The sequence below is a fragment of the Cephus cinctus genome, unplaced genomic scaffold (assembly GCF_000341935.2).
Source record: "Cephus cinctus unplaced genomic scaffold, Ccin1 Ccin1_scaffold0847, whole genome shotgun sequence".
Lineage (NCBI taxonomy): Eukaryota > Metazoa > Arthropoda > Insecta > Hymenoptera > Cephidae > Cephus > Cephus cinctus.
Window position 1 is genome coordinate 65,167 of NW_014333434.1, and position 24,559 is coordinate 89,725.

Below are 24,559 nucleotides of genomic sequence, written 5' to 3' on the forward strand. Positions count from 1 at the left end.
AAAAAAAAAAAAAAAAAAAAAAAAAAAAAACAGTGCACAAGATTCGTGTTAGATGCAATGGCAGTAAAATATAAGAAGAGTGACGCTGATACGTATTTTTGACGGAAGTTCCATTAAGTCGGTGCATTCACTCTCAGGAGGATCCTGACGGTGACACGTCGAAGAATTCTCGTGATCGTTTCTTTGCCACGTCATTCCGGCAGCACAAACAAGAAATTGGATTTCGTCCACGCGAAGACTTTTCGGATCGAATGGATATTCCATTGCCGGCGCCAGGCATAGATTGCCACGAAGAGTACACGAAGTAAATGGCGGCGGTTTAAAGGTTAGGAATGCAATGAAGTGGCGCGGTAACAAGAACATAGTTGCTAGGTAGCAAAGACCGTTCTTGTTGTAGGATCCTAAGGGTGAGTAAGCGTAAGAGAGTTTTAGCTCTCCTTTGCGCTAAGCCTCGAGTGCCAGTGAGAGCTGCTTGTCCCGTTCGCTCCAAGGGTTTTCGTAGGGGCGGTAGAATGGGAAGGACATAGGCCCAGAGAGTATTCAAGCGAGTACCTACCTCTATCTATTTACCCATAGGAGCTTGGATGGGGTGAAGAGGTTGGAGCTCTAGGCGAAACTACTATAGGCTAGGGGATGATGGTTAGGGGTTGGCGATTCGAGGCTGGTGGTTTGAGGTGTTGGCAGCTACGAACAGAGACGATACCTTCCGCTGTCGATAATTGCTTCGACTCAAGAATGCAATATCCCTTTTCTTACAGAAGGCGACCTAGTCCACCGAAGGAGGAGGTTCCCTGGCACCGAAGTTAACTTCTACCCACCTACCCCTTTATCACGCTATTTCTTCCCTCTCATCTTTTTTACTCCTTTTCCTTTCGTTTCTCCTTTGTGCACCGATCCGCCGGTCACTGAAGTCTTAGCGGTTGCTCTATCAGGTGTTTCTATCCTGACTGTGAGGGGCTGCAATGATGCAATAGCGAGAGAGAGAGAGGGGGGGGGGGAAGGAGGGAGGATAGGGGGAGAAAGAGTACGCTAGAAGAAGTCTTACCCTGAGGCAGTTGGCTCTCTGACAAGGGAACTTTTCTACCCTCCTATCTAGTGGTGGGTTCTACCCTCACGCAACGCAACTTTATAATGCGATTCCAGTCTCGTGCCGTCTCGTGCGAACTGAATTCTCGAAGATATCTTCACTCCGCGGGCTATGAACTTTCATCGGCCCTGATGAAGCCAATATTAAAAAGTTCTATTCTACGTCCCGAATAATTCGGTCCTTTCCATGTTAATCTCTTGCACGGCTAATTATTTAATAATTTTGCAAGGTATCTGACGTAAGAACAGGAGAACAAGTATATTTCAGTGTCGAGAAAATAAACGTAGAATCTTCCAGTGAAGATTTTCAAAACGTGAAACTTATGTTCTCGGCATCAACTGACTGTTCAGTAATTTTCGTTCTTGAAAAACTTGGAAACCTCCATTCGAACCTACCGGAATAATTCCCGTCAATATGCTAATTGCCTCAAAATTTATTCATGGCCAACAAATCTCAGAAACAAGCAGGACAGCTTCCAGGAACTATGCCAAAATATTAACAAACTCCTTCCAGGAGATGACTTCCGGTACGACTGGACCATGCTCAACGTCCCTGCATATTTCATGGTGAAACCATCAAACCGGATGTTGTACAAATATCAGCTGATAAATTCATTCTCCCACGTCAAGTGATGTATATCGTAACAAGCAATACGCGCAACCCCAACAGAAAATCGAGAGACTGGAAGCGAATTCTAGAATGGCTAAAGGGTGGTAAATCCAGATGGAGTGTTTCACGGGAGAACGGTGAGAATTGCAGAACAATTCGGAGCCCTGCAAGAAGTTGGCAAGCCTGCGAGTAATATCACGAGATAGTAGGAGGAGTCAATAGTGTTCGGAATGTGTTTGGCTCGGGTTTGCTTAAGCTTGTCTCGGACCGGATATTCATCATAACGTGAAAACGGGTGACGTACCGCAGAATATAATGCGCATACTTTGTCCGCTGAGCAAGAAAATACTTGAATCAATTAACGACCTCAGCCCAGCGGCACGTGGCAAGACTCAGTCTAATTCACATCTGAAAAAAGAAGCAACAGAAAGAAAAAGTAACTCACCCGTATCGTTGTCCCCCGGAACCCCAAGACTGTCACTATTATCATTGATAAAGGCCTCTGCCGTTGATGTGAAGGTCTGCGGTGATAACGTGAGGTCCGGACCACTCTCGCTATCGAACAGTTCCAAATTTCCATTTCCTGTAACACAAGCGGTTTCGCCATTCGTTTACTTCAGGTGTGGATGTTGCTTAATCGCGTGTTTTGCTACCACATTGATTGGATTATTGAGGAGGTTTGCGCGACCGAGTATCACGAACAAGCATCACGGCATTGTTCGTGCACCTGAAACACCTTGCGCTACGGATGCTGGAATTCGTATATCGATCAGGAAAATACACTTGCAAGATTCACCGCTACATTCAATGGTCATATACCATGGGTGAAGTTTTTGCTTTTGGATTTTACAGGGGTTGCTGGTTTAGGCTGATCTTCCCTTCTCTCTTCTTTAATACCTACTCTTGACTGACCATCCTACGTCCGCTCGTTCGTTCGTTCGTTCCTCGCATATCTCCACTTGTCGGACCCTTGTTAGTGCGTTTCAATAGGCTTTGTGTTCGTTCGGGACCGTTGCGTACGAATTGAAACGATCCTACCGTTACCGATCGCCAATACGAATCGAGGTGTGAATCGGGTTCGCAGGTATGTATCTGCGGTCCTTTGGGAATTTTACGAGAGTCCTATACATGCCTATATATGTATACATACGAACGTACATAGGTATGCACCTTTATCTCTTGTGAATTTTGGGTGATAACGAAAACCGGAGAGAATAGGAATTTATCGTTAAATTTAATGTAATATTTCAAGAAACGACGGGACATGGCGATAAGGGTAAGATAGGTGTAATGGGAAAAGTAAATGTGACAAGGGACTAGATATCATTGTACGACTGGATAAGGGGGGTTGGAATTGTATGGAAAATTATAATAGAAAATAAAAAAAATGGTTTCTTGAATTTTTCAAAACTGAAGAATTTCTTAACAATCTAAGATCACATTTTCAGTAATAATGCAAACCCATTCACTTCCGAAATTATTATCAAAAAACAAAATCACAAATTTACTCGAGATGATTTTGGCGAATTTAAATAATTCGCGTCACGTCCTACTAGATACTCGATAGTCATAAAAGTGAAAACTTGATAAAAGTACAGATGCGTATGAAAGTGCAACCATTTGGGTAATGCCCAAGTGCAACCATAGGGTAATGCCCAAAGCCCCGAAAGCATTAGTGCAATATGCATAGACAGCATATACCCAATTCGGCGTTTCACCATGTGGAATCAAGTATAGTAGCTACGCGCTAATTCAAAGCGATGGTATGCGTCTCATGCGAATTAATATATTCCAGATTATTCGTTAATATATGCGATGGCCCCGTGTTGAGTTAGTTAAATATGTAAATAAGCTAACGTCAGACATACAGGATGCTCTAGATGTCACGGCCGTGACATTACATAAAAGGAAACGCGAATAGAGAAAATTCCAGTTCAAGAAGAACAAAAAATATATACCAAGCAGTCCAAAGAATATCCGTAACTCGCCTTCATGAAATAGGAGCACGTGCCGGCTGTTTACGTTATTCCGAAAAATTTTCCAAACCCCCCCCCCTCTCCCACCCCAACTCCCCAATCCCATAAGCGCATCGTTCCACTACGGTACCACTTTCAGCGTGGCTCGTCGTTTCCACGAAAAGCTGTCTGCTCCTAGCAAATTCGGGTCGCGGTTTTATCGCGAGCGAACGACTTTAGGAAATATAGAAGGAAAATATTTGCAGCTACGGTCGACGGCAAAGAGCTGCGCAACGTGGTTAACACCGAATAAAGATGGTTTCAGCTTTTTTTACTTTTTCTTATTTCGCAATGGACGGAATCAAGCTTGCGACAATAAAATTGGTTGAAAGGTGACGAATTTATTTACCTTTCCCCTCCCCCCGCCCGTTGTCCATAGCTAGATGAGATCTTTGCCGTGACGTCACTCAACAGTCAGGAAACGAAAAAACTGTGAAGTTTATTCAGAGAGCGAACGAACCGTCACGGAATGGCGGCACTGTGCGGTGCGGCAGGCACGATCGCACGTTCAGCAACGAAGCTCAGATATTAATTTTCCCGATGTATATGGATGAGTTCAGACTATGCCATAGTACCGCAAGCCAGAGGGGTTGGTAATGCGGGGCGAGAAACGGAAGGATGAAATGATAGAGGGATTCGAGAGGGTGGAAAAGCTTGCGGATGTTGGCTGATGCGCGCACCGTATATCCGTCCTTCAAGTGCAGTATATGGAATGCCAAAGGGTAGCTAAATTGCTATTGATCGTTGGACAAATATCGTTTACTTCATATCAGCCTTTAGGAGAGCGATCGAATGTCCCTTTATGTAATATATATGTATTATATCTGAATTGAATATAATAGAGCGTCGTATAGACTTTATCATATCGAAGAATTATAATACGACATATTAACATGTCAATGTCATCCCTTGTTCGACTGTCAGTTGGAGAGAAGCCCTGATACTATACTGGAGCAGAGTTAGCCTGTCTCAAGGCGACAATTTCGCGAGTGAATGTCCTTCACCAAAACCCGTCGTTTTCAGGTAAATCGACCTGACGATATGCAAATTATATTAAGTCTACGTATCTTCTGTATCACAGTTGCCCGAGTGGCATTATGAAACTTAAGCCATAGCGCACAAGTGTTGTGTTGTCAGTGCGACCCCGTCTGGTTTCCTTCTTTGTGTCGTGTAAACTCTAACCCCCATTATCTCGACCTCCTGTGCCCTTCTACTGTTACACAATATATATATACTACGAAAACTAACTTTTCACCCTTGGTCTGTCTCTCTCTCTTTATCCTCTGCCTATATCTCTCACTTGATACTTCACTGTCGAATTACCCTCCCACGTCTTTCTTGTACCGTAGCCAATCTTCTTTTTTATCAATTTCGTAAAACCCCCTCTGTAAAAGTGCTTCCAATTCACGTGATATTTTTTTACAGATTAGAAGATTAGTGGTCGAAGGTCACCATTTAATTTTTTATCGATTTAAATGTCTCTGAATCGCGTGCAGTTGTTTTCCGTGACCTTTGACAGAAGATCGCGGATTAAAACTGCTTGTATAAAGGGGATTCGATGCGAAGACATTACCAGCACTTGTTCGATATCGCACTGGCCTGTGTGTACTAAGTACAGAAGTAAACGGCGTACGTATGTTAAAATATAAGACGACTTTTTCATGGCATCGATATCGATTATCATTTCAGTGTCACAGTGAAAGATAACGAGAGCCAACTTGTTAAATCGCTTATATGGCTGAGTTGGACTATTAATTGATTCACGTTGATGCAATTCTGCGCAAATAACCTTCACGATCGCAATGTATAAATAGACTTTGAATCGTACAGTATACCGTATCAACACTATTACGTGCTCCACAAAGTACTTACATTTAATCATACATATTCATCATTCCAAATAGGTATTTTTATGCAACGCACTTAAGTAACACACAGCGACAAAGACGGGAGCAAACCGCGCGAGTCGAGCGCTCGCGAACGACTAACGATAAATGGCGATAACAGCCGATTAGCCGTTCGTGCCAGTAAAACGATATAAACAGTGCAATAAATATGGCGGTTGATAAGGGTACTTAGTGTACTATTAAAAAAATACAAACAATAAATTTATTTATTGATTTTTATGATATATTTAATGATATATCAATAAAAAGTTAGATTAGAATAAATTTATTATACACGAGGAAAAATAAAGAAAGAAAAAATTGTCTAAATTGACATTTTTGTATTAAATTATTCGTCTCTGGTAATATGGGGACTCGTTTACCACTTTGCATATTATAGCGATTCGCGTGAAAATTTCGCAAAATTTCTGGTGGAAAGTGCCTTCTTCGTAAGTTCCGCACGTGTCAGCTCGTAAACAAAGACAATATAATAGATTAAGAACAGATAGAGTAATCAGTGCCTCGATGAGTAATCGATAATCATATTGTTAAAGTTAATGCGATGCAATTAAGACGGTTACATGATCGATAAGCGTGACAATCAGCCGGATGATTGACGATTACCATCTTATACGGAGACCCATTATTTAGTCAGTTAATGGCCGAAGGCGATGATTTCCCTTGCTGATAGTCATCCTGTATACTCGGCTTTTAATCGGCAGCTAAACTGCCTTTTAATACGTATCTGGATTGAGGGTGGCGTAAAAACAACTTCCTGGGACAATTTTCGAAATCAACAGCCATGAAACGCGTTGAATTTGAAAAATTACCAGTTTTCGAACAGTCCGCTTATCGAAATATACATATCATAATATACTTCAATTATAGGTATGCATACAGCTTATTAAATTTGCGAGTACAATTATCCGTTGTACTCGTACTGCTTGCGCCCGCCGCATTTTACCCACCGCATATTTTAATGTTGTGGATGTGGGAAAAAGAAAGATGGTGTCAGAGATTGGCGAACGTTAAAGGACGTTGGTATAGACGGATAGATTGAGAAGTAAAATTGGACAACTACAAAATAGTAAATATACATAATATATGCCAACAGAGAACTTGAAAGCAGTAACGAACTTTGGGCAACAAGAATTGCAAGTTGGGCGCTTTGTATTATTTTGACGGTGAAGTCAATTTGCAATCAGCGTTTCCGTGTTTCCTCGTGTTCCTGGAAACGAGCTGGATACGACAGAGAGAGACGCAGAGGGAGTTAGTAGGAGTCAGACTATGTGTATATGTATATTACGGCAGTAGAGGAAGCCTGGAAACAGTCAGACCGAGTATAGCCCGTATTTACCATAATGCGATAAGAGGCGCATGGTATCGTACATTTAAATGAGCCCTCGAAGACCGCCGACTCCACGCAATTCGTCACTATCCAAATTGAAGCACGTGCTCGGGCTTCTCTGATTGGTCGCCGTCTGATCTATGCATGAAGTCCTATTTCCTTGCTCTATTCGGTTCAGGATGGACTCAATGCTCTTGGCACTATAAAGGCGCACGGATATTGGTAATGGAATAGCAAAGAGATTGCCCATCGAGCCGGATGCTTATAAATGGTCGCATGCATGCCAAATGTAACCAAGGTATCATAAACGCCTCCGTTTAACGAGAGGAGTGGGAGCTTGGAGGAGGCGTAAGAGAATATAGTCTACGTATCATATCTGAGTATATTAAGGGATGAAATATAGAAGGAAGGTAATTGCAAAGCTTATGGAAAAACTTCTAAGGGGTGGTTATGAGAATGAGGTGAAGTAAAATTTTCTTTTTTAATTTGAGGAGGTATTCGTACTTGTCATAGTATTTTGTACCTATTTCGAATTATACAATATTATATATGTATATGCATAGTGTTAGAACGTAGCTTAGGGAATGCTGATTGTTAGTAAACAGTGTTGTATAGTAAGAAGAAATAATAACTATGAGCAACATACAGAGATTTTAATAAATAATAGATATTTCTAATCTGTTGAAATTTATTCTTTATCTCTCTAAATATTGAATTGATTAAAGAATTGCTCATTAGATGAAAAGTGTCGTGGTCAAGCTGGACAGTTTGCTCGTTTCTTGTTATAAGGTACCCTAGCTAAGGCAACTGGCAGAATATTTAGCTTTTGTCGCTGTTTTTATACCCTCGGGTGATAGGCTAGGTGAATTGAGGACTGCCGAAGAGTTATACGTTGCGATGCCTAAATATTGTTATTAGTTAGTATGGAAGCTTATTCGGGTTCACGTAATTTTATCCTGACAATCCGAATATGGCTCGATGTACTGGTTACAATATATAGATATATAATTAAAATCACGTACCGCGTGGGTGTGATGAAATGACGGCTATGAGATTATACAGGTATTTTCGTGTCTAGGCTAAGGACAAAGCGTTTCTCTCGTGGTATTTCGGTTAGTTTATTTCGTCAAGTGGGAGCTAAATGAATATTATCAGTTGAAATTTGGTAAATATTTACTATTAAACTTTGTTAATATAAGCTGCGCATGCGCGTCTCGTATACCGCAAGCGCGGATTAGCTATGTATCGTGACAGCATCTAAAGTAGCAAGCAGACAGTAAGGGATGCGCGCCCTTAGAGAGTTCGAGTGGCCAATTTGTCTGACCCCACCCATCTGCCCTGCCAAGTCTACCTAGTCCAACAACAACCCCTTTTCGAGGGACACAAATAATATCGCCCGGCCCACGTGCACCATGACGAAAATGCTAAGGGAGGTATACATATAGAAATAACGTTTCAGGGGAGAATTCGCTCTGGTAATATATTATACCTATCCCTGGACATACATCCCTTCTCGCTAAAATACATCCTACAGGTTGTCCTCGCGGTGGCTCTCGGCCAAGCGCGGATTGTTCCAAATTCTTGGTGAGTCGAATTTTGCATGATTTTGAAAATTCCCGAAATTCTTGCTTACACGATTATCACTGTATCTCTGGTTGATTGTGTATACTAGTTTCTATCTGAAATTCGTGGTACAGTCATGGTTAAAAGTATCGCTTCAGGCTAATGCAAACTGTACAGTGATACTTTTTTCAATCACTGTACGTATTCCATGGTCCTACGAACGAGTCGGGGATCACGTTTGCGTGAACAATAACAAAATTTTATATTACATACTATGGCTGATTTCAAATATTTGCATCGCTACAGGATGACGTCAGAGGACGACTAGTTGTATATGCAGCACTATGGAACGTGTATTAATTAAATCTGACAGGATGGATGAAGAATTCCTTTGAACCTTGTGCGTTCTATTGCAAATTAAAGTGAAGTCCGGCTGGAGTACTGGGAAAATAATTTTCGATATGAATTCCGTTCGTGAATTCTAGCATGAATTCGAATATGATTCTGATATTATTCCATTTTGCATTTTGGACCGAATTGTTTCGCAATACTTGTGCATCTCGTCATACCTGTTACACAGGCCAGTTCACAGAGTCCGCTCCTCGATGTATTTCAAATGGCACTCGAAATACTAATAGAATGCACTTGTGAATTTTGTTCCAAAAGGCTTTCCCATGTTCGTTCGCTCATCCATTATTCAACCATTGTAACAATTGGATCATTTAAACCATCAGCCAAAATCATACGAAAGATACGACTGTTCTTCGCATCGTTACGCGTAACAGTAAATACGTCCCATGTTAACCAGACATACGGGTATGTACAGATCAACTTTTCAATGGGTTCGTAGGGACTAACGAATGATCCACAAAGATGCGTTCGCAGTGAATTACATAAATATTCTTACCTGACACAGCAATGATTAAAATGGCTCGATATTTCAAAAATAATTTTAAAAAATTATTAGATCAACGAATAACATGTTTTCATATATATAAACAAGAAATGTTGTCAATTTAAGCGAAATCGAATTTTATGTAATTCCTTTATTCCTACTTTCGCAATTTGACGTTTAACAGATTTCATTTTTCCTATCTCAATATTTCCTAATCTTCTTCCAATCTCCGTCCGCGAATGCTGCTATCGAATTACATTCAGGATATCGACGTAGCTTTCTTTCCTTCGAATTCGACAACATTTCGAATTTCACTTTTAACCGAAACAGCTATTCATCTTGATCCGCCTGGGAATTAATTCCATCCCAGGGGTCGGCGGTTCGGACGGCGAGCGATTTTTTTCACCGGGAAAAATATTCCCACCTAGCCATTGGTCGGCTGACGTCGATCGAAACCCCATAAATTTTCATTAGCTCAACGCCAAATGCACTGTCTCTATCCTCTGCTACCGGATGGTCGAGAATCGTTACCGTATATATATCCATCCACCTTTTTACCCACTGGTTCATCCTTAATCAACGGTCGTTTCAAACTAATTACTTAATACCGCGGGCAACTCTTTGTCCACAAACTCCGACGTCCTGGCTAACTCGAATTTAAACGGCGCATACACCGCACGCGCAACCCCTTTTCCAGTTAGCCACCCTCGCGTCATTCTCCATTGCACAATTAATCCACTCGAGAAACGAGCGACAGTGGCGCCAACTGTCTCGTCAAAAACTTAACCTTAGACGTCCGAATTTTACAGATCGCTGTCTGACCTCTTCACGACGTTACCACTTCCACCATACTTCAGCGACACGGAGGAGTTCGTTCCTAAAACATATCGACGAATCACCACATACACTTCATGCATATACATTCATTACATCTATAATGCATATAATGTATTTGTACAAATATAATCATATCGATCCGAGGGAAAACCAATTGCACGACGAAACGATTTCACAACCACCACCGAAGTTACTGGATGCACCAAGCGTACTGCTGCCTGATATATATACAGTTATATACACGTGTACCACTTGGCACTGACTGCCCATGGTTTCCCAGAATCGATACGTCCCTTCATGCCAACCACGTACGACCTACTACTACTTTGACTTGTACCCTCACGACTTTTAATGCAGAACCTATGTTTTCCTATACAGCGTGCCGCATCTTTTGAAGGAATTCCAGTAAGAGTATACCATATACAGACTGACTCCAAGCACCTGTAGTAACCGCAGTTGACTCCTTTACAAAATTCATCCGATAGCCCACACTAATCGCACGTGTCCGAGGTCATCCTCTGGCTAAAACAGTCGATCGAGCGTTTCGCCAGAACGCACAATACCCACAGTGCAAGATACAGTACAGTGCACCCAAACACCGGGTTCGCAAAATGCAATATCATGATTGCACAAACGGCCAGCAGCCTCTCATTTCTACATACCGTTCTCGCTATTAATTCGGTGGGAGGAACGGCTAATATCCTGCAGGATCAGGATTTGTGCTCGCGAATGTGCCAGGATCGGGATCACTCGGAGGATTAAACACGTGACATAGCCAATCGATAAGTCGCCAGCTACGTAATTTCTGTGCCTCAACTATGGACTTCGACGAGATTTCCAATGAGTCACGAAATCTCGAGTGTTTCCCATCGAATCAATGTTTTTATCCGTACGTAGACGCATACGAGTATATTACTACCTGTACCAGAAAATGGATTATTCATTCTCTGGATATAGTCCGACCATATTTACTATCACATTGGTGATTACGTTATATTATATATATACGTACGTACAGCACTGTCATTGAATCTATTCCTATTCCTGAGATATCCACGCGTGACGTCACAGAGAAGTCTCCCGTGTGCTTTGATCTCGATCATCCTGGCATGACGTCGAAGTTAGTTACAGCGTACAGAAATTTACGATTGAGCGAATTCCTTGTGAGGGACACACTCTCCCCCGATCAGTCATCCCCACGTCCACTTTCTTGTGGGTCCCCCTTGACGTCTACGTCAAATATGCCCTCCTACGGCCGGCCGACATCAGTACACAATCGATCTTGATCTTCTTGCATTTCGAACTACTAACTACCTTATGGATATAGGCATTACTATCCCGGGTTGTATGCCAATATCGTGGTAAGCCTGAGGTAAATATGTACCAGGTACACCTCACCTGTTTTAACGTATGCATGTACATATAGGTATACATAGGTACCAACCTACTGTACAGACACGTCGGCAGGGTTGGCGCACGTGAGCGTCGGGTAGACTGGTTATAACGGGTCCCGACTCTCCCACGGGACGTGCTCAGTAAACACCAGGAAGCCCAAACGTCGTTATACAAAATGCTAAGGTCTTGTTAGAATTGTTCACACATCGTCAGGTAAGGCGTAGTCCCATCTAGCTATGTGGCTCAGATGCGTCTGAAAGCTTCACCCGCATACGTCACTGCCAGCTCTAAGACGCTTTCTGCGTTTTCATTTACGAATGTGGCATTGAGTCTTGCGAATTGATGCTCGTGTTGGTTCATCATTGTATATGTATGACTGGCACGTGTGGAAAGTAGGTATGACACGTGGTTAAGAGAACTGAACGTGATATTGATTTTTCACGAGAAAAGTTGTTAAACGCATTCAAAAGAAATTTGAATAAATTCGCAAGTACTGTGTATTTCGAATTTTGAAAAATAGTGGGTATTCGAAGTTTATGTTCGGATTTAATATGTTAAGAAGAATTCTTGCGGTTTTATTTTGCAGTATAGTACATAGTTCAATAGTTTTTGCCCTGAGTATACTCGGGATAACAGGAGTTTAAATATTGAGAGGAGCGCGTAAAAATTTCTTTACAGAAGTACGACTAGTCATTTACCTCACAGTGTAAGGTCGGCATTAAAGTTGCGCGGGCGAACAGCGATTATATTATGGCGCGAGTACGCGTGGCACAGTGTGGCTAGGTTCAAGGCGGATCGTGAACGTTTTTTACAAATACAAATTGAAACGAGCGACAGCTGCGTCTGCCGCGATACATTATTTATTGGAAGTGGATGGCGCACCGCAGAGTTCCAAATGAGCGATGGTATATCGTGGAAATCTACTGTATTTACAGGAAGCTTCATTATATCTAGATTAACAGTGGCATTGAGGATAATATAATATCGTAGCATGGATATAGAGCCAGGGAGATAAGAGTTATGAAAATGGACCGTTCTTTTGCCAAGAGATAAGTTCTAATTTACCCAGGTATCCTCGCGGCACCTTCTACACGTTAATTTCTTAACTGAATATTCGCTGTAAGTCATTTTCTTCTCGAGTACCATTTCATATCCATTGCATCTCAAGTATCTATATATATTGTGGGTATACCATTATAATTATCTAACTCATTCCTTTAATAAGGGTATAAGAAAAAAAAATGCACACATCACACAAAGTTCGTACCGCGTAGTAGGAAACGCTGAGCTAGACGTCCTTTTACCCTCGATCTTGCAGCCCTCTTGGTCTTCAACATTTAACCCTCAGCATTGAGCAATTCGGCCTGAGAGGGCGACTCGCTTTGAACACGGTAAAACTCTGGAAAAGTGACGTACTCTCCCGTCTGACTTTCACGAAACTTTCTACTTCCAAGGAGCAATTCAAGTAAGATCGTTTTTACGTTAACGATATATCCACAGGAGGAGATGACTTTTCGGAATGTGTTACCAGGTATACATGTCCTAGCTCCTTTGGCTACAAATATATTTTGTACGTTTTTATATTTTTTCTATTTTTTTTTTTTAACGTCTGTATGTAATTACCTATACTAATGGGAAAGTATTATTGTCTCTCACCGTGATATTTGAGCACACAAAATGTTTTGCTGGATATATATGAGATTTCGGGTAGACGTCTGACAGTGCGTCTGACAGTGAGATTAATGAATCAGTGAGATTTAAGTAGAGGATAGTGCTAGTCCGAGGTCCATTACAATACCAGAGACAAATCATACGGACAGTGGCTGGCACTTGTACCGACTTGGTGGCTAACCAAACCGAGCATTGTGAACTTGTGAACAAGAAGATGGCGTGAGAGAATTAATGAGAGAGACAGAAAGTGAGCAAGTGGGAGAGAAAGGTGACAGAGATAAGGAAACTCTTAAACTCGATGACAACAAGGATCAAAATGCAACAACAGTGGCGCCACCTGGCAATCGGCTTAGGTGAACAAAGAATAAACAAGGAACTGAGAGTAACTTACTGTGTTACTTTAATTGCAATTCAATGTTATTTATCGTTCGAAGTCTGTAAAGTTCCTTTTCACAGAGTAACTTTATATCTCCTGATCTTCCAATCTCTCTTTAAGGTACTTTAACCATATTTATGCCTATATTACAATTGCCATTTTAATGTATCCTTCACACTCAATCTTTCATTTCAGCTCTGCATTTTTTATTTAAAAAAAAAAAACAGTGAAAAAAGTACATTACCCAAGGATAACAAGACGAATGTACATACACAGAAAATGTTATGTCCACGATATATGTATAGCAATTATCATATATTCTAGATAGGTATACTGTTATATGTACATTGTTATATATGTATATGTATACTGTTCTCGTTCACTGTACCCTTTACTGTTTTCGACTTTGAAGTAAAAGTACAGGCGGTACATAATGCAGAACCGTCGAAAAAGGCCAACGTATCAGCTCCTGCTCCGGAGGCTGGGCCTGTGCATCGTGCTATGAAAATTTATTCTCTCTGGTCACACAGACGGGGTGGTTACCGGTTATGGGGTGTAGCTGGCATAAAGTCAAACAGCGTTCATAATTTACGTAGTTTCGTCCGTGGCCGGAGCGCCGCCACCGTTTGCCATGGCGAGTATCACAATAATTCTAGCGTGCGCAAACCCCACCCATCTCATCGCCCCACCCGCAGCATCCGATATTATGAATTCAAGCTCCGTGGAGCTTCGTGCCAACGGCAGACCAACAACTGTTCGGAAAACAACGAGATTTATAGAGATTCCCATAACGATGCGTTTCGTTAATTATTCCTGGAGTCGGCCCTTTGTGCTTGGACAACTGTTTTTGCCAGCCTCCAACTTTGATTTCTTTTAACACGTGGATAGACAATTTTTTAATACCCTTCTATCCCGCTTCAAGTTTATGTAATTATTTTCTACCCCTCCCTCCCCTCCGCCCCATCTTCCTCTGCACTTTATTACATTTCTTTCTCGCCTCTGAATTTCGGATTGTTCTTAACTAGAGCTATCTATAGCTGCAGATAGGTATAGCTAGATCAAGGTACAGAGTGCTGTGCAAAGTATCAATTTTGTAGAAGTACTTCTTTAAGTCGAAAGGCTGCTCTGCATTTAAATCTAGACATTTTCTTAAGGGCTGCGCTACTATCTTGTACTACTACTATACTACAGAGCAGTTTAGTAATAGATGCCCTAGAGTGAGAACCATTACCAGATACCGACCTACCTGCAGGTAGGCAGGTATTCTCATTGCAGGGCATTGTGTACAAGTTGTAATTGAAAAATCTGCCGCAGGAGGGCAGTGCTTGCCGATCAGCACTCGAGCGAGAGAGGCTTTTTACAGATTTGGGGAAGTATGTAGCGACGTATACTTCAGTCCTCTCAGCCAAGAGCCGATCTGCTATATCGTACTCTTGGACGCTTACATTTTTCGGTTTTTCCTTCCCTCCACTATCTATCATTACTCTTCTGTCAGATCACTTGATATTACTGTCAATTCGTATCCGAGTCAAAAGATAAATTCTTTTTCTTTTATTTTCGCTCCTCTCGGCAGTACAAAAGCAGAATTTATAATCTCTGTTTCAGCCCTAAGATCAGACTCATTAGGTCCTACTTATCGACTAACCAGAGCTAGATCAGCATGAGTAAAACGAAATCCGATCCACGTGGACCGAAATAGTACTTCTTTTTTTGACACTGGCCGTAAACACCAAGACTGTGACAGCTGTCCACTTGGCGTATAGCTTCATTCGTAATCACCTAGTAAATTCTAATCATCCTCTCCTGGTAACATTTTGTGGGGATAGACGATTAACAAGATTCGCTGCCGGAGACGAACGTAGTTCCTTACGTCTAACCTGAATCGAGCTTCGACCTGGTAAGAGGGTCATAGAAGCTGTAGTTTCGTTAATGATACCTCAAAGGTCTTTCAACTTTTGTTTGGTGCTACGTCCTTGGTCTTGAAAAATTATTCATTAGATGTATCATAATCTTTTTCATGAGGTTTTTCGTCTCTGGCCTTCAGCCCACGTCGTACCATCTCTTCCTACACTCTTTCCTCTTTATGACCATTTCCAAAAAGGCGTAACACAGTGAATCAGTCTATTTAAATAAATGACTCGCAGACAAGTAAATAATTAGTCGGTATCCAAAAATACAAGTTGTACAAAAATAATCATCAGGGTCCGATCGTCATGTCTTCGCGTAAACGAATCTCAAATGTCAAAGGATGGACCAGCACCTGCGAACTACACTTAGGAAAATTGAGAAGAAGGCGAGGATCTTGCGATGAGTCACGCTTTATTTTTTCTTTCTTATCTACTGACGCTTGTTATTTGTGTAAACGACCATGCCTAAAGATATACTTTCGCTATACTCAGTTCGTATCACAAATACATAACAGATCAGCGATATCTGTAATATATTTTAGTCATGCATTTACGAAGTATAGATCTAGAATAGTGTATTCTCTTTGTCTATCCTATGCAAAGAGACTAGCCTACCCTACACAATCGCCATACTAAATAGTTAGTACTCGAGCTGATAGGAAATGTCATATTCTTTGAGGGACCTACCCTGAAACAGATGGGATATATTAAAAACATCAACTCAAAATTCTTCAAGGCTCTGTCAACTACAGCGTTCGAGACCTGTCAATTTGAGCATATACCACGTACGTAATATAGTATACATATGACTAAGATGATTTCTGATGAAAATACGTCAAGATATAGAGGGGTCCAAGTCCCACAGCCAGTATAAACCGAAAACCCTATACACCGTGTTAAAGGTGGTTGCACACCAAGGGATGAAAATGAGAAACAAGAAAGGTAGTAATCGCTCGCAACTTCCAAATGGATAATAGGTCCAAACTGCAGAGGCGTGTTCGAAAGACGTGCTCGGATTTGAAAAGGAAAAAATCTAAAAAGTCGTGGAAAAGTCAGAAAACCATTTGACCCAGCCCGAGGGCGACCATCGCAAAATTAGTATCGCCATCCAAGTTAAAACTGAATGGCTATAACGAAGAGTGCCCCCTGTGGTGGTAACACAACCCCATGGTCGCTCCAAGCGAATCTCATACCCCCGGGAGTCATCCCTCAATTTCCACCCTTCCGCAACCAGCTCTATATTCCCTTCTTCCTCACAGACTCACGCAGGAAGACCGCGCTACGTGCTCCTTTAAGAAGCACTGTTGTCTTAAATACGTGACAAGAGCGAAACACCCGTCTGGTAAATTTCAGTCCTATACTATGTATCGCAGGGTATATATACGTTTTAATGAAATATAAAAATACGAAGAAAAACAAACAAAACGCGCGTGGCTATTACGTCACAAACGATAAAAATAAACGACAAACAAAAAACTTGGTGGATGCGAAATTTTACTTTCAATAATTTTTCTTCTCTTTCTTTTCACATTAATCTCGGTTTCCGCGAGAGCTGCAGAAATACATCCGGAAACACATCCCAAGGGATTCAAAGAGATTTCGACCAGTGTACGTTATTCAGTGGGGATTGTCGCGGTCAGAAATCACCTCAGCCCCCCCCCGACCCCTCTGCATCCAGCCCCTCGTCAGGTCGCTTGCATCCGTGGAAATAGAGACAAAAGGGGTGCGCATGGCTGAGGATTCGCGAAAAGCTGAAAAGAGACGATTGTTCCACAACTGAAAAGTTTTGCATGGCCGGCGCGGCAGTTTAAGTTTTCGACCGAAGTTATAACGAGAATTGCTCGACGTGAAGTTCCGACGAAGTTTCACATAGATATACGTCTTACTACTTCTCTTACCTTAGATTTCTTTCTTCCCACTATTTTTGCTCATCCCCCTCCTATTTTTTTGTACCTCTACCATTTTCCACCCTCCAGCCTCGACGGACTATCCGCGTTTTCTCACGTATGCGGCCACGGAATGTTAACGTCACATGCTCGCCGACCCCTCCGCCCCACGTAAACCCCATAACTATACATACGCGTATACTGCATATTTTTTCCAACGCTATACCAGCAGTCGCTCGGTATTCGTGCGATGAGAATAAAATGTCGGCATATTTCAGACTTATTGCCCGACGCTGGTACTCTCTACTTTTATTGTAGCCAGTTTCATTCTTTTCGCGGTTTTATGGTATTACCATGGTATTACACGCGTTTCGATGTTCCACGCTAAGCTCTGCGTATGTATAGGCGTACCACGTGTATCTCTTTCTATGTGAGTATTCGCATTAGCTACGTTGCAGCGTGAGCTACGCATAATGTTATGTCCCGTTTTCATGGGAGTTTCACAGAATGTTAGCACTGATGGACTAAAACGTGTTTCGGATGTGTAGAGTATCGCGAGCAGCATGAAGTTTCTTTAGGAAATTCGAAGTAAAGGAAAATAGGGAGACGTCTCACTGTAACGACTATAAACATCGTACAGAGCATGGGAAGTTAGAATACAGAGACAAAGTGAAACTGTGGTAGTTGAAGGAAGGGGGTCCAGTGGGTCGAATGAGCGGGTTAATTTGCACCGAGTTTAACGCTGCTTCTTCTTAATGCATTCTATAGGAATAACAAACCTTGTGAAAGGATAAGCAGCGCGGAGTATAGAAGTAAACCTAAGATAACTTTATATCAGCTGTATGCGTGGAGGAGTCGGGGACTAAAAGAGCGAGAGAGAGAGAGAGAGAGAGAGAGAGAGAGAGAGAGACTCTACTCTCCTTCCGCATAATCACTTTCCGAGGAAGAAAGAAAGGTTACGTTAGTTGTGCTCCAGCGAATCTTATTTAGCCTCGTTATCCTGAAGCGAGTATCGTTCCCAGCGTCAATCTCATCCCTTAACTATGGAACGATGAACGAACTTTATTTCTCCCGAGAGGAGTATAAACGCATCTTGTACCTTTTTTTTCTAAAAAAAAAAAATAATTAAAAAAAAGAAATACGTTTCTCAATTTGCTGCAGCCCATATAGCTAGTTGAACGACGAATGGGGGAGTATAATCCCATGCGGGAGATGGATCGTTGGATGTTGTTAAAAAAGATACCCCTAATGCTGCTGGTATCGTATATACTAAAGAAAAAAAATATAGGGCGATAATTTGATAAAATTGATTAGAAATTAAATCGAGAGATGGAAGTGTCAAGATACTGTGTCTCTCCTTAGTGCGGGATAGACGGGACCTTGTCTCTATTTTGATTATATCCAACTGGTGACATCTTGAGATTCGTTCTCACTGTCGCGAAAAGGGGTAAACAAAGTTATCTGAAATGACAACGGGGTACGTAGGATCGTCGTTAAGTTAACGCCCTGGCAGTAACCGTGCGGCCGGCGTTGGATTTTATAACGCGGCAGATGGAAGTAGCTCGGAGGAGCCTGGAAGAATCGTATAGCCAAGCGTCGGAACGGTTGCCGTAGAGTTGGCAGGACTAGATGGTGCTTGGAGCAGCTAAACCCAAGATGTAGGTATACGCTTCGTTCTCCAACGTAATGCCCGTGAAATTGTCTCCTTAACACGTTGAATTCTGAGACGGAATATAGTGTGCTAGTACGAACCCATAAGAGATACCTACATGTTGATATGCTGGAGGTATTTTTTTTTACGAATAAAAATACTTTTTTGCAAAGAATTGTTGAATATAATTGCACCGGTGATATATGAGACGAGTGGCTATTAAATATAATTGTAATATTACATGAAATTATTTGACGCGAGTGTCAATTTAGAGAGAATTCGTATATGGGTAAATATTTCAATTTTATGAAGTATGATAGAAGAGCAATTTTCGAATTGCTTATACTGGTATACGTTAGGTAAATACGACATGAAATACAGGAGAAGGAAAGAAGGATGGTATTATTATTATTATATACATAAAGGGACTAAATACTAGAGTGGTTATATTAGGATGAAAAGTGTATGAATTATTTCGGGAAAGCTAATACATTTTATTTGCACTACGAAATTTGAAGTGCTGACCGTTCGTTATATAACCACTTCATAATTTCATCGGGCTACATGAATAACTACTTTCAGTAAAGTACATGTGATTTTCACTGGAAGTATCATTGAAAATAATATAATGAGCCGTTTCGGGATAAGCAGTAGCATGGGATTGAATACCACCTATATGCATACGTTTTTATTTCGCTAAGTGATGGAGACAATCAATAAAGCAGGAATTTCAAATGTTTCTATATGAGCGACTCAGCGATGCGCACTGATAGGCGTACCAATACGTAGATTAATACAGATTCATATACGTATCATACGTATATATATATATGTATAGTAAATTTCTAAAAACCAGAGGTGTTTCGTTAACACGCGATAGAGATTAACGTATGTTGCCTTTGTAAGGGAAATTGCGGACGGTACGCAGACGGCAACACTGTAACTCGTAGAACGCAAGGTGGCATTTGCCCGCGCATTTCTCTCACACAAACGACCCTCTTAATCAATCGGCAGCACCTTTATCAATCCTGCGAAACCCCCCCGGGTGGGGTCTCAAGCACCCTACACCATCGTGGCCCTCACCCACTCACCCACTCACCCAGCCCAACCAGCCCAACCAGCCCAACCAGCCCAACCAGCCCAACCAGCCCTTCAGTATCCATCCCTCTCTTGGAAACTAAAGCCTAAAGCCGTCGTAACAAGCCGCAACTTCAATAAATCTTTCTCTGGGGCATTCGGCGCGTTGTGTAGTAATGGAATGAGTAATGAAGATCGCATTGATGTGTAAGCGTAAGTAGGGAAGAAGTGTGAGAGCCACAGGAAGGGGCACACACCCCTAGTAAAATTCATCCTGAAAGAAAGTTCAATAGGACGAAGAGAAATTATTTTACAGGAGGAAAAAGGGAAAATTGATTTTTCAAAATTTCTAAATTACCCTCGCTATATTGTGATTCAATGACGAAAGTCAAGATTGTTGTTGTTTAGATGTAAGATGTTCTGTTCTTTTAGGGTGGAACGAGAATTTTTTTTAGGTTATAAAAGGTAATTCAGCGTACGTGGCATAAAGATGGTTAATGGATTTTTGATACAGGAAAATAAGAATTTTTTTTTATCTGTTATTTCACGGGTAATGACTTTGTCAGTAAAAAATGGAGCATAACATAATTTTCGTAATAAAACTAGTTAAGCATATTGATAAGTAGCGGGAATCGATAATCACGAGCATTTATATCGGCTGTCATGGCAGACAAATGTATTTCTCTGTTCACGGAGAGAAATAGAGTTTCACTGTATATCATGTGATACCCGTCTCTCGTAATGATCCAAAAATATACATATATATTCATGCATTATACATATGACTATAAATACTCGTCAGCACGTGAATTATCGCTACAAACTTCGTGTGTCTTTAACACTGTCCTACAAGTTCGTGGATTCAGTGCTCAGATTTCGTGCTTTTTATACCCGAAACTGGAAACCTCATTTTACTCTGTGTACTAATACAATGTGGGTTCTTTATCAATTTTATCAGACAAGGTACGGTACTTCGTTATATATATATATATATACATATATAGACAGAGCTTCTCACACACGGACTTACAGAAGGAGAGCTCCTACCCGCTCGATACAACATAATTTAATAACGCGAAGGCAAATCCTAAAGGAGTTATACGGCATTAAGCCATCCGAAAATAAATCACGCGTAATCTGCTGATCTCATGCTTCGAAGTATGGGGATTAATTGCGATCCGAAAAATAGTGAGGATCATCCCCATTATAATAAATTCACAAGTGATGTCGGAACCGCGATGTAGATCCGCGACAATTTATGCACTCCTTAAGCTAATTATTTATTACGGCTGGGAGCTTCGAAATTTTCTACTAGTTGAAGTAAGTGATAAACTGTATATAGATATACACGTATAACCCGGTCATGATTTTCAATCTAACCTAATTTATCCTGAATACAAGTACGTATACCTATGGTATGTACGTAGTCAAATGTTAACTTTGAATGATTATATTTTGTTTATTGAAAGGGAAATGACAAAATTATATTGAAAAATCTATTTGGATGATATTTAAAAATAATATTTCGAGTGTACCTGTGCCAGCCGCCCCTAGCCTCAGGACAGCGTCGCCTTGCAGTGAGATGGAGAGGGTGGCGGTGTCCTCGAGGCGCGCAAGGACCTCTTCGGGGATGTCCTCAGGTTCGCGGAGGCGGAGGGTGACCTCTCCTCCGCCTCCGCCACTTTGGCCACCCCCACCCCCTGGACTCGTCGACGCCGAATACATGAACACAGATCCGTATCCATGCAGCGACTGCAATGGCAGCCTCACGCCGCCCACCTCCCCGACCGGACCCTGAAAAACCACAAGGACCAAAAGGATGAACTTCGGGCCTCGTATAATTTGACCATTAACTTTATATTAGGCTACCGTTACGTTGTAGAATGGCATCACATATATAGGATATATATTTAAATATATATATAAGGGCTATCAAGAGACGGTGACGTCATGCAAACACATTCATCGGGTCCCATGAAACACTTAGGAATAAAAGATGGCGGATTATGTAAGAGAAAAGAAATGAAATGCCTGTTACTCTTTATTTCAAGTCTCTTTGTTCCAGTGGAAAAGATGGTACAGGGAAAATTTAATTTTTCTTTTACTGCGATTAATTTAATACAGGTTATTTTAAATTTAAGCTGGAGTTTTTTTCTGGGTCATCCCAGTTCCTCCGGAATTGCCTTGCTCTAGTGTCGTTCTTATATTTTTTTTTTTTTTTCAGTGGAGCTCATACTCCATTCTGATTCATCTCCCTCCCAAAAAGCTTATCAGAGACTGTTACATTGTAGACTAGTCGAGGCTAATTTCCGATTTTTCAATATTTTGGTAATTTGTATTTAAAAAATTTTTTTTACACTGTCATTAACCTCGAGAGTGACATCATTTCGCAAAGTCTCTTGAAACAGATCGATCTATACATTTTCCAATTTATTCAACGTCCCGTTTCTCTTTTTAATTTATGTATCATTTCGGGGAAAGGAACAAATTTATTGACTATTTATGCACATACGACGAATCTTTATTCGCGTAGATTCTTATTCCGCTTAGCAATATCGACTTCCCTTGGATAAATTGTATCCTGCAGGGTGGCACAAAGTCATGCACGGGGGGATCGAACGAGAGGATCTTACAAGATGAAAGTAGTAAAAACCATTTTAAAAGAAAGAAAACGGTAAAAGCTCCTAGCTGCCATACGCGTTACGAGAGGAGAAACAATATGATTTATTGATTTGAAGAACTGATCCTTGGAAAACAAGTGAAGCGAAAACAAGTAAAATAGACGAAAGCCGAGAAACGACAAGTCAGCTAGAAACAGACAAAGAAGTTAGACAAGAGTATTGTAAAGTATGACGAAATATAAGAGGATATCGAACGATACAAGCAGACAGAGCATAGATTTGAATTGGCAAGGTAATAAAAAATCCAGCAACCCCATCAATCGTTAATAAACGGGTTGAAATATCGTGAAAATCCATAATACCGATATTTTCACGTAACACATAAAATCGGACAATACGCGATCGCTATCGCGTCACGAGTATAACGATTGTCACAATAATAAATCTGTATCGTCATACAGCTAAAATAAGGAAGCACAGATGACGCGCGTCACGGCGTCTGCTATAAATTCGCGCCACCATAAATTACGTGGCCGTCGAGCGAACCTCTCTCTTCCAGAGAGACGCGCCTGGTTCCTACAGTTCCGAGGTACATAAATGGCGAGCGTCGTTAACAGCGAGCTGGGTGTGAAAAAAGAAAAATAGGGGAAGAAAAAGGGAAAACGGTCAGTTGCCGGAGAAGGGTGGGAAAGAGGCACCGGTGCTGTGGGTAGTTCGAGTGGTTAATGCGACAGTACTTAGAGCCGGGACGCCATGTTTCAACGGCGCATTTGGTCGTTGGGAACCAACAGTCCTGTTCCATTATTTACCTAAATTGATTCGTACGGCGGACTATTTCCGCGTCACGTATTTACAGGTATTGGACGGCAAAGCGGGAGGCACGCACTGTGCGATCGGAGTAATTTATTTTAATGATCATTTTCGTAATGGCCTTTTGAACATGGGACAGCCTGAATAGACCGCGTCCCTATCACCCTATATGCAAGCTCATAGAAAACGCACGGTAATAGAGCCTAACGAAAATGGCACCAATGCTATCACAGACAAATTTACCAATTTTGTGCATACGTTACTAATATGCGTATAATACATCAGAAACTTCGTATCGCATCGAGCTGCATCACCGTGACAACAAATTAACCGTTACGAATTTCAAGTTGCTTATGTATTTCTTAATAAAAATTTAATCTCCTACGACTTCGTGTACTCGATCGATTAACTGATAGAACAGTATTACTCATTTTGAATCAGGTCACACGAGTAGCTTTTACGTTGTATCCTACTACGAGAAGTAATGTCAAACATGCGGAGTATAGGAAGTAAATTATATTTTTTCGACTTTTTCGAAACCCCCGTAATCGCCGATAAGCAAAGAAACCAGAAACGCATTAGGGACGTCGATTTCACTTTGACTAGATTTTCTAGCACGAGGCTTGTTCACTGAAATTGTTCTCGGGTAGAGTGTCTGTCGGCCTTTTATGAAGGAATGTTTGATTTCCCTAGTGTAACTCACGCTATCGGGTGCCTAATGGTAATGGCACAATCGACTATCGGTTGGGTTACTCTTTGCTAATTCGTAACTATACTACTTCCTAGGCGTTCCAGATCGGCTGTCCATTTGCCTTCCGTTCGATACCTTCGGAAGGTGTACGTAGCGCCAACGTACGCTCCGATTTCAGCAGCTCATGGGAAATGTACATTAACGAGAATACATTACCAAGTTAGTATAAGGGAT

General features: G+C 41.4%; 1 protein-coding gene across 1 annotated transcript in view; it reads right to left on the bottom strand.

Annotated features, from left to right (window-relative positions):
* LOC107270878 (sal-like protein 1) overlaps nucleotides 1–24,559 on the bottom strand; it is a gene marked incomplete at its 3' end in the record, with an annotated part of 232,313 nt that overhangs the window by 43,130 nt on the left and 164,624 nt on the right. Inside the window, 2 exon segments of the mRNA XM_015746300.2 lie at nucleotides 2,142–2,279; nucleotides 21,739–21,997. Coding sequence (XP_015601786.1) covers nucleotides 2,142–2,279; nucleotides 21,739–21,997 — 397 coding nt within the window.